We start from the raw sequence: 11,517 nt of genomic DNA, 5'->3' as shown, positions 1-11,517 counted from the left end.
TGGTAGTCCCATCTCTTTCAGAATTTTCAACAGTTTATTGTGATCCACACAGTCAAAGGCTTTGACATAGTCAATAAAGCAGAAATAGATGTTTTTCTGGAACTCTCTTGCTTTTTCCATGATCCAGCAGATGTTGGCAATTTGATCTCTGGTTCCTCTGCCTTTTCTAAAACACTGGGCTTCCCTCATAGCTCAATCGGTAAAGAATCTGCCTGCAATGCAAGAGACCGGGTTCGATTCCTGGGTCGGGAAGATCCCCTGGAGGAGGAAATGGCAATCCACTCCAGTATTCTTGCCTGGAAAATCCCATGGACAGAGGAGTCTGGTGGGCCACAGTCCATGGGGTCTCAAGAGTTGGACACGACTTAGTGACTAAACCAACCCCTTCATCCCAATCATACATATATTCACCTTCCCCCACAACCTCTTTGGAGCAGTCTCTCAGAGCTATCTGAGGTGCTCTCTCCTGGGCTGCAGTCCTCATTTTGCCCCAAATAAAAATTCACACTATGCAATTTCTTTCTTTCTTTCTTTCTTTTTTTAAGTAGAAAACTCAGGTACTCAGGGTGGTGATTTCTGGGAAAAGAAATTTCCTTATCAGGGCTTTCCAGCTGCTGCAGTGAAGGCCTGTGAATGCGGAAAAATTTTTATTGCTCAATTCCTGTTCGGACAGGATACAATTGCCACATTTCCTGTTCGGCACCCCCTTGCCCTCCCTCTGTGGATTCTGCCTCCTGATTCAGGGAGATGGCCCGGCAGAGCCCCTAAGGAGGTGCTTCAGGAGAGCCAGCTGCGGGGAGGGCCGGGGGCGGGCCTTTGCCAAACAGGACATGGGCTCAGCTACCCTTAGCCACAGCCACCCAGGGCCTCACGAGCGTGCCCATCCGAGGACTGTGATGCAAGGCAGGAGGAGACGAAAGGTAAACACAGCGCCTGGCCTCTGTCTGGGCCACGGAGGGCTCTCTCCGCCTTCCTGAAAAGCCTCTGGTCTTGATTCCTGGCTCCTGGACCCTGTGACATTGGCTGTGGGGCTCCAGCTCTGACGTCGCAGCTCCCTGGGCTCCCGCCAGCTTCTTCCGGCAGCGTGGCTGTGCTCCAGCAGTGAGGCCACACAGAGAACTGCTCTCATCATGTGCGCGGTGCTCTCGCCTCCCATCGTCTCCACCCCACCTTGGGGTGGGTGGTAAGACCTGGTGGGCATGCAGGGGTGGGGGATCTGGGGGACGGGGCTCTCACCTGTGCTTCTCTGCCCTCCGATGGGTGCAGACAAGGACATAATGACCAAGGCTAGGAGTGAGAGAAGCCCGGGGACCCGCACAACCCAGGGATCAAAAGGAACAACATCTGAGCTGAGCCCCAGAGGATGAGTTTAAAGACGAAAGGCGATGGAGGGTGGGCATGGTGTCCAAAAGTGATTCTGTTCCATCAGTGCATCCCATTCAGTTCCCGCTCCTCTTACTGCAGAGAGTACTCTGACCCCACACTTGCCAACATCCATCTCTATGGTCCGTAAATCCTCCTTCTGGCCTCTGTCCAATCACCAGCGTTTACAGAGCACTTTCTCGGCAGGTTTGGGGCCTGGAAGCAAGACTCCCACCCTCTGAAAGTAAGACCCACACCAACTGTCCGGTCTCTGCTATTGATACTCAGGGTACCTACCCCTGGACACCTACTCTAACTTCTTTCTTCTGCAGAATATCCCATGAGGTGGGTCTGTTGCAGGGAAGGGCCAATTCTGACTCCGTTTTGGAACCGTTTCTTTGACTTGCTTTTCATGGCTTTTGTTGTTATGATCATACATAAGGGCCTGCCTCAGACAACCCTGTCCCTCTGCCAAACTGTTCAAGTGCCCTTGTTCAGAACACTGCAGAAAGGAAACAGCTAACACAGCCCCTGCCAGAGGCTTATCATTCTAGGAGATACTTGCAAGATTAATGACCTGTTTACTTTGTTTCCTCACAACTCCCCCACCCCCCCATCTCTGTTCTAGAAAAGAACCAGGCATCCAGAGCCTGATAAGATGCTTGTTTTGAGACATTTGTCTGCCGTCTTCTCTGTCTGCTTGGACTCCGTCACAGGTCTATTAACATCCCCATTTCACAGATGAGGACTTCGAGTCACAGAGGAGCTATACCACCGGTCTAAGTTTACACAATTGTAACTGGCAGAGATGGGGGTCAGACAAAATTGATAGAAAAGTAAAAATCAGGAGGTGGGACTTTCAGGGCAACTTTCAACGGGTCTTAGATATGAAGGTCTCCAGAAGTGAGGATTTCAGGGGGCACAGAGGCTTCAACCAGGGTGAGAGACCTTGGCACGTAGCTTGGCCAACAGCTATTCTGCACAGCTTGGTCAGAGGGAGCAGAGACAGAAAAGAGAGTGAACAGCTGTTCAGAACACTGGCTATGTGCACACACCCTCTCAGCGTCCTCAGGCAGCTGCACAGCCACAACGGTCTATACAGCCCATTTTACAGCTGGGCAAGCTGAGACCCAGAAAGGTCAAGACCCTGGACAGGTCCCACAGCCGTGGTGGAGCGGTCCGGCACTGGAGCCTGTGCTGGAGGAGGCTGCCAAGGTGGACCAAGCAGGGAACTGGCTGTCAGAGTCTAGCTTCCTTTTCTGGTCAGTGTTTGATTTATTCCCTTACCTAAACCGTGGACCTCAGCTATTAACATCACGTCTACTGCTGCATCCCTGGAGCTTTGTCAGGGTCTGGCACTTACAGGACACACATAGACAGACACACACGAAAAATGATGGAGAGAAAGTGCCTTCCGAGTGCACCGGGTCCCCCCTCTGACAAGTGGTCCACACTTTCCTGGCCAGGTTAGGATGGCAGCCCCTTCCCACCTCCAGCCCCTGCCTTCCGGGGCCTTTCCCAGCCTTTGCCAAGGGGCCCAGCTGCTTGTACTCCCAGTCCCGTGGTGGCTGTGGCCATCCACAGATGGGTCCAGTGGGCAGGATTACATGGAGATAGATGCTTGGTTCTCCAGACCAAGCCCTGTCTCTGTCTGTCTGCAGGTCCTTGTCCTAAGGTGTTCACACCAGCCTGTGGGTGGACAGCGCAGCCTGGAACAGAGTACGCGTGGGTGGGTGTGCCTCCTGGGGCCGTCAGAAGCGTTAGCCCCTGAGACGCTGCACCCAGGAGAGGAGGCAGTGGGGGGGAGGCAGTGTGGTGCAGTGGGTGCTACAGCAGGGGCTGGGGCCGGACCACCTGGGTGGGCTCTGGTCTCCATCCCAGACACCACCAGGGACTGCTCCATGTAGGGTAAGGGAGTTAGAGAAGGCAAGGTTCAGAATAAAGAACCAGACCAGCACTTTACAGGAACAGATCACCTTTAATGAGGTGAGAAGGGGCAGCAGTCAGATTAGTGAGCTGCTGCAATGACCCAAGAAAAGAGTAAGTATACATAGATATATATGTGGAAATCTACTGTCTTAAGGGTGCCAGTTTTTCTCCAAGGTTGTTTGGATTCAGTTCAGTTCAGTTCAGTCGCTCAGTCGTGTCCGACTCTTCGTGACCCCATGAATCGCAGCAAGCCAGGCCTCCCTGTCCATCACCAACTCCCAGAATTCACTCGAGTCAGTGATGCCTAGTTATCTCTTAAACGGCTGGGGCAAGGAATTCTGGAGATGGCCAGAGGCTGGGACCGAATCAACCTTAATGTAATTTTTTTTTTTTTTTTTTCCGGGGGAGAGAGTTCTTTGTTTTGCATAGAATGGTGGGGAGGACCCAGAGGGGAGTTTTAACTCTAGGCTATTTTGAGCCAAGTAGCTTTCCTTCACTCCGTGCCTCTGTTTCCTCACCTGTAAAATCAAGATAAAATGTACTGATCCTAGGAGTCTGTGGGAGAATTCCCAGAAAGGGCTGAGAACAGATGTCTGGCCTGTAGGTTTTAGCGAGAACCCAGATGCTGCTGCTGGCAGCTTAGCCTGGCATTGCTTTTTACCTCGGAGATGAGTCACAGACTGGCCAGATTCTGCTAAAATCACAGGGTTGTAGCTGCTAACAGCACCTGCGAAAGGACGTTAGGTCTGCGTTGCACAGATCTCTTGCAGCCCGACAAAGGATGCAGTCGTGTGGCCGGGAGGGTGGGGGGCGGTAGGTGGGGGGACCGACGGCAAACTGAGCTCCCTGGACTGGCCACGCCCACCTGGACTGACGGGAGCCCCTCCTGGACAGCTGGCATCCTTACCCTGGGAATCCTCCCCAGGGAAGAGGACAGCCCACCTGCGTCCTGCGGGCCCCTGGCTGTGCCCTCCCCCCCACCCCAACCCCCGAGCGCCAGCTCTGACGTGCTTTGCTCTCCTTTCCCAGGACTGGTCCTGCTCGTTGATCGTGGCATCTCTCGTGGGCGCCTTCGGCTCCTCCTTCCTCTACGGGTACAACCTCTCCGTGGTGAACGCCCCGACTCCGGTGAGTGCCTCGTGGCCGCGAGAGACGCCTGGCAGAGGGCGCTGCAGCCACGCGGAAAACCGGGTGTTAGCACCAAGGCTTGGATGGTACCCCATTCTGCAAACCTTTACGGGCTGGTTCTGTGCCAGACATCGTCTGGACACTGGGGTGAGGGGAGGGATAGAGAAAGGGACAGCAGTCCCTGCGCGAGAGGGAGAGGTAGGAGATACAGAAACAGAGGATGATGGCCCTGCGTGGGATCAGTTCCTTGCTCCTGGAGGGTCCTGGGAGAGTGTAGGGAAAGGAGAGGGGTCGCGGGAAGTCCCAGGGTTCAGATCCTAAGGGTCTTATTCCGGGGCAAGGAACACGGAATCTGAAGCTCACGGAGGGATCTTAGGCATAGAAACATTTCCCTGATCTGTTTTTTGTTTTTCTTGCCTGTGTTTATGGCTTTTAATCACAGCTAGAGGTCACTTGGGTATTTGTTGGTTTAAGATGCATCGCTGGCTCTTGTTTTCTTCTGAAATCAGGTCATTAGGTGCGGTTCCCCAGGCCCCCCTAACATCACTCTGCTGGTTTGCACTTGAAAGTTTGATTTGCACCCACCTAGGCTGTTAGGTTTAGGTTCTACCTATTCCTGGAGGTGCTGGCTTCTACTTGACCAATCTCCATCCCTGGGGTAAAATGGATGGGTCAAGGGTGGTGGGACAGGAAGACTTCCTGGAGGAGGTGATATCAGAGCTGCATTTTGACTGTGGAGCAAAGGCACAGAAGCCTGAGATATGAAACATTTGCAGAAATACAGGTCTGATACAGTTGGAGCCCAGGATGTATTTTGGAGAATGTAAGGGCATGAGCTAAAGAGGCCGATAGAGTGGAGGCTATGGACTTCGCTGGGTGTTCGTAAGGCTTCTCCTTGTTTGGGAGCCTAGCATGCTGTGTGCAAAACAGACGGGGAGGCCGAATCAGTGCATCTCAAAGGGATCCCAGGAGCCCTGACTTTGCAGACATGCCTCAGGGATCCAGCCACCATCTGTGCAGAAAAGCACTATTTTTTCACTCTACTAACTCTTTTATGTTTGGGGCTCTGTCAGTTCATTTGAAAAATTGATTCTGATACTGAAAATGGTTTGCAAAACCAGGAGGACTAGATGGCTTCTCTGAACACTGGCAGCAATCAATGGCTTTGATTTTGTCATTGTGATGTCATCCTGAGATGGGGGTCTGATTTGTCCATATTTGTCTTTAAGAGCATTGGGGATTTGCACTCTTTTATTTACTTGGTCTTCCCAGGTGATGGAGTGGTAAAGAATCCACCTGCCAATGCAGGAGATGCAGGAGACTCGGGTTCTACCCCTGGGTCCGGAAGATCCCCTGGAGAAAGAAATGGCTACCCACTCCAGTATTCTTGCTTGGAAAATTCCATGGAGAGAAGCACCTGGAAGGCTACAGTCCATGGGGCTGCAAAGAGTCTGACATGACTAAGCACACAATTTATTTATTTATTTGGCTGTGTTTTGTCTTAGTTTCAGTATACTGTATCTTCCTTCCGTGCTGCGGGATCTTTCATTGTGGCACATTGATTCTCTAGTTGTGGCTCACGGGTTTAGTGGCTCCGTGGCATGTGGGATCTTAGTTCCCCAACTAGGGATTGAACCCACATCCCCTGCATTGCAAGGTGGATTCTTTAACCACTGGACCACCAGGCAAGTCTCTGGGAATGTGCACTTTTGCTTCATCTTGATAATCCAGCAGAGCCTCCAGCGGAGGGTAGAGAATCTTTGCACTTATGGCTTATGGGGCAAAGAGACATGTAAAACTTGTAAAACTTGAACATGGAATAGAATGATATGAGTGGAAACGTCATAGTTCAAGCAATGACCATGGGGACAGGTAGAAGGAGTAATCATGTTGTTCACGCATTCGAGAAACTGTTTTTAATTAATAAACTTTATGTTTTAGAGCAGTTTTAGGTTAGAGAAAAGCACAGAATTCCCTATAGTCCCTGCCCCCACACATGCAGTCTCAACACTCTGAACATCCTGCACCAGAGCAGTACCTTTGTTATAACTGGTGACCCACATTCACACATCCTTATCAGCCAAAGCCCACAGTTTACATGAAGGTTCACTCTTTGTGTTATACTTTGTACAGATTTGGACACAGGTATAATGACTTGTGGGCCTGCCTGGTGGGCTCAGTGGTAAAGAATCCGCCTGCCAGTGCAGGAGACAGGGGTTCAATTCCGGGGTCGGGAAGATCCCCTGAGGAGGCAATGACAACCCAGTCCAGTATTCTTGCCTGGAGAATCCCATGGACAGAGGAGCCTGGAGGGCTACAGTCCACGGGGTTGCAAAGAGCTGGACATGACTGAGCGACTAAACAACAACAACAAAAGCAACATGATGACTTTTACCCACCACTTAGTATGTTGCAAATAGTCCCTAAACACCCTCTGTGCTCTGCCTGTGAGTTCCTCCTTCCTGCGCCCTGGCAACCACTGATCTTTTGACTGTCTCCACACAGGCACACCTTGCTTTATTGCCCTTTCTTTTTGCAGGTATTGTATATTTAACAAATTGAAGGTTTGTGTTAACCCTGTGCTGAGCACATCTATGGCACCATTTTTCTAACAACGTTTACTCACGGCTTGTCTCTGTGTTACATTTTGATGATCTCACAGTATTTCAGACTTTTCCATTATTATATTCATATGGCGATCTATGATTTTTTTTTTTTTTTTTTTTGGCTGCACTTGCAGCATGCAGGATGTGAGTTCTCTGACTCGGGAGAGAACCCATGCCCCCTGCATTGGGAGCACAAGTCCTAACCACTGGATCACCAGTGGTCCACCGATCAGGACTCTTGTTGATGTTACTGTTGTAACTGCTTTGGGGCTCCACAGTCTGAGCCCATATAAGACACAGAACTTGGTGGGTCAGTGTTGTGTGAGTTCTGACTGTCCACCGACCAGCTGTTCCCCCATCTCATCTCTTTCTCCTTGGGCCTCCCTATTCCCTGAGACCCAACAAGACTGAAATTAAGCCAGTGAATAACCCTACAATGGCCTCTAAGTGTTCAAGTGACAGGAGGAGTCATATGTCTCACTCACAAAACTAGAAATTACTAAGCGTACTGAGGAAGGCATGCTGGAAGCTAAGGTAGGCCTGAAGCTAGACCTCTTGCCCCACACAACTGCCCAAGTTGTGAATGCAGAGGAATCGTTCTTGAAGGAAATTAAAGCTGCTACTCCAGTGAACACATAAATTGACAACAAAACTAAAGCAGCCTTATTGATGCTCTAGATAAGGGTGTAGTGGTCTGAAGGAAGATTCCACCGGACACAATATTCCTTTAACCAAAGCCTAAACCGGAGTCAGTTTCCCAGCTGGCGCTAGTGGTAAAGAAACTGCCTGCCAATACTGGGGATGCAAGAGATACGGCTTTGATCCCTGGGTTGGGAAGATCCCCTGGAGGAGGAAATGGCAACCCACTCCAGCAGTCTTGTGTGGGAAATCCCACAGACCGAGGAGCCTGGCGGGCTACAGTCCACGGGGTCACAAAGAGTCGGATGTGACTGAACGAGCAGCACGCAATCCAGAGCAAGATCCTGACTCTCCTCAATTCTGTGAAGGCTGAGAGAGGCGAGGAAGCCGCCAAAGAGAAGTTTGAACCGATACCCAGAGATTGGTTCGTGAGGTTTCAGGAAAGACGCCATCCCCGTAACATAAAGTGTGAGGTGAATCAGCAAGTGCTGATGTAGAAGCTGCCGTAAGTTATCCAGAAAATCTAGTTAAGATAACTTATGAAGGTGGTTACACTGAACAACGGACTATCAGTGTAGACGAAACAGCTTTCTATTGGAAGGTACCACCTAGGACTTCCGTGGCCCCCGACGAGAAGTCAGTGCTTGACTTTGGAGCTTCAAAGGACTGGCTGACTCTCTTGTTAGGGTGGTGATTTTAAGCTGTGGATTTTAAGCTGGAGCCGATGCTCATTTACCAAACTGAAAATCCTAGGGCCCTTAAGAATTTTGCTATCGTGTCTCTGCCTTTGCTAAACAGAAGAAATGACAAAGTCTGAATGACAGCACATCTGTTTACTGAATATTTTAAGCCCACCGTTGATACCTACTGCTCAGGAAAAAAGATTCTCTTGAAAATAAGATTGCTGACTGACCATGCACCTGGTCACCCAAGAACTCTGATGGAAACACACGATGAGATTAATATCGTTTTCCTGCCCGCTAATACATCAAGTAGACGAGATCGGGTGCGTGCAGATTGCTATGGCTGTAGATCAATCCTAAAGGAAATCAACCCTAAATATTTGCTGGAAGGACTGTTGCTGAAGCTGAAGTTCCAATACTTTGGCAATCTGATGCGAAAAGCCGATTCATTGAAAAAGTCCCTGATGCTGGGAAAGAGTGAAGACAAAAGAAGTGGGTGGCGGAGGATGAGATGGTTAGATAGCATCACAGACTCAATGGACATGAATTTGAGCAAACTCCCAGAGATAGAGAAGGACCAGGAAGCCTGGCGTCTGCAGTCCATGGGGTCACAAAGAGTCAGACACGACTGAGTAACTGAACAAACAAGAGAGCTTATACAACATCCATTCTACTGCCTGGGGATTAAAGGGATAATTTTGATTTCCAAGTCTTATTTAAGAAATACATTTCCTGGGAAGGCTAGCAGGAAGCAATAGTTAGGGAGTTTTGCTTGGACATGTTTGTGTATGTGCTCAGTCACTCAGTCGTGTCCAGCTCTTTGCGGCTCTGTGGACTATAGCCTGCCAGGCTCCTCTGCCCATGAAATTTTCCAGGCAAGAATACTGGAGTGGGATGCCATTTCCTACTCCAGGGGATTTTCCCAGCCCAGCGATTGACCCTGGCTCTCTTGTGTCTCCTGCATTGGCAGGTGGATCCTTTATCACCCATGCCACCTGGAAAGCCCATTATGGACATGCATGCACTGCTATATTTAAAATAGATACCCAAGAAGGACCTACTGTATAACACATGGACCTCTGCTTATTGTTACGTGGCAGCCTGGATGGGAGGACTGTTTGGGGCGAGAATGGATCCGTATACATGTATGGCTGAGTCCCTTCGCTGTTCACCTGAGACTATCACTACATTGTTAATCGGCTCTGCTGCTGCTGCTGCTGCTAAGTTGTGTCAGTCGTGTCCGTCTCTGTGGGACCCCATAGACGGCAGCCCACCAGGCTCCCCTGTCCCTGGGATTCTCCAGGCAAGAACACTGGAGTGGGTTGCCATTTCCTTCTCCAATGCATGAAAGTGAAGTGAAAGTGAAGTCGCTTAGTCATGTCTGACTCTTAGTGACCCCATGGACTGCAGCCTACCAGGCTTCTCCATCCATGGGATTTTCCAGGCAAGAGTACTGGAGTGGGGTGCCATTTCTTTCTCCAGTTAATTTGCTATACCCCAATATGAAAGAAAGTTTAAGATGTTTTTTAAAAATATATTTCATAAGGCTATAGCTGCCATAGATAATTATCCCACTGATGGATCTGAGCAGGGTAAATTGAAAACTTTCCAGAAAGGAGTCACCATTCTAGATGCCATTAAGAACATTGACTCTTTGCGACCCTTTGGACTATACAGTCCATGGAATTCTCCAGGCCAGAATACTGGAGTGGGTAGCCATTGCCTTCTCCAGGGGATCTTCCCAACCCAGGGATGGAACCCAGGCCCCCACATTACAGGCGGATTCTTTACCAGCTGAGCCACAAGGGAAGCCCTATGATTCATAGGAAGAGGTCAAAATATTTACATTAACAGGAGTTTGGAAGAAGTTGGTTCCAATCCTCGTGGATGACTTGGAAGGGTTCACGACTTCCATGGAGGAAGTCACTGCAGATGTGGTGGAAACAGCAAGAGAACTAGAATGAGAAGTGGAGTGCCGAGTCACTTCAGCCATGCCTGACTGTTTGTGACCCCATGGACTATAGCCTGCCAGGCTCCTCTGTCCATGGGCTTCTCCAGGCAAGAATACTGGAGTGGGTTGCCATGCCCTCCTCCAGGGGATCTTCCCGACCCAGAGATGGGACCCTAGTCTCCCGTGTCCCCTGCATTGGCAGGCAGGTTCTTTACCACTAACACCACCTGGGAAGCCCGGAGCCTGAAGACTGAATTGCTGCCATCTCACGATAAAACTTTCACAAATGAATAGTTGCTTCTCACGGTTGAGCAAAAGTAAGTGGTTTCTTGAGATGGAATCTACTCCTGGTGAAGACACTGTGAAGACTGTATTATATAAATTTAGTTGTTAACGCAACGGCAGGGTTTGAGAGGTTTGACACCAAAGTTGAAAGAAGTTTTGCTATGGGTAAAATGCTATCAGACAGCTTTTCATGCTATAGAGAAATCATTCACAAAAGGATGAGGCAATCAATGCAATAAATTTCATCAGTCTCTTATTTTAAGAAATTGTTCACAGCCGTCCCAGCCTTCAACAACCACCACCGTGATCGGTCAGCAGCCATCAACATGGAGGCAAGACCCTCCACCAGCAAAAAGACCCCAATTTGCTGAAGACTCAGATGCTAGTTAGCATTTTCTTAGCAGGAAAGTATTTTTTAATTAAGGTATATAAATTGTTTTAAAAGATCATGTTATTACACACTTCGACTATAGTGTAATGTAAATGTAACTTTTACATGTGCTGGGAAACCAAAAATTCATGTGACTCACTTAATCGTGATATTCACTTGATTGTGAGACTTTGGAACCAAAGTCAAAGTATCTTCAAGGTATGTCAGTAATTTTGTCCTTTCCAGAATGTCACATATTTAGACTCATGCAGTATATTCAGGTTGGCTTATTTTACTTAATAATACACACCAAAGTTTCCTCCATGTCTATTCATGGCTTGAAAGCTCATTTGTTTTTGGCTCCAAATAATATTCCATTGTCTGGATGTTGTTGTTCAATCGCTAAGTCATGTCCGACTCTTTTTGACCTCAGGGACTGCAGCACGCCAGCCTTCCCTGTCCTTCACTATCTCCCAGAGTTGGCCCAAATGCATATCCATTGAGTTGGTGATGCCATCCAACCGTCTCATCCTCTGTTGTCCCCTTCTCCTTCTGCCCTCAATC

General features: G+C 49.2%; 1 protein-coding gene across 1 annotated transcript in view; it reads left to right on the top strand.

The window, feature by feature from the left end:
- The first annotated feature begins 720 nt into the window (after nucleotides 1-720).
- SLC2A9 (solute carrier family 2 member 9) overlaps nucleotides 721-11,517 on the top strand; it is a 215,134-nt gene continuing 204,337 nt past the window's right edge. Inside the window, exons 1-2 of the mRNA XM_055589105.1 lie at nucleotides 721-920; nucleotides 4,321-4,419. Coding sequence (XP_055445080.1) covers nucleotides 831-920; nucleotides 4,321-4,419 — 189 coding nt within the window. The 5' untranslated portion in view covers nucleotides 721-830. The remainder of the gene's footprint in view (nucleotides 921-4,320; nucleotides 4,420-11,517) is intronic.

The sequence above is a fragment of the Bubalus kerabau genome, chromosome 7 (assembly GCF_029407905.1).
Source record: "Bubalus kerabau isolate K-KA32 ecotype Philippines breed swamp buffalo chromosome 7, PCC_UOA_SB_1v2, whole genome shotgun sequence".
Taxonomy (NCBI): domain Eukaryota; kingdom Metazoa; phylum Chordata; class Mammalia; order Artiodactyla; family Bovidae; genus Bubalus; species Bubalus kerabau.
Note: the sequence above shows the minus strand (reverse complement) of the source record. Positions and strands in the feature narration are given on the sequence as shown.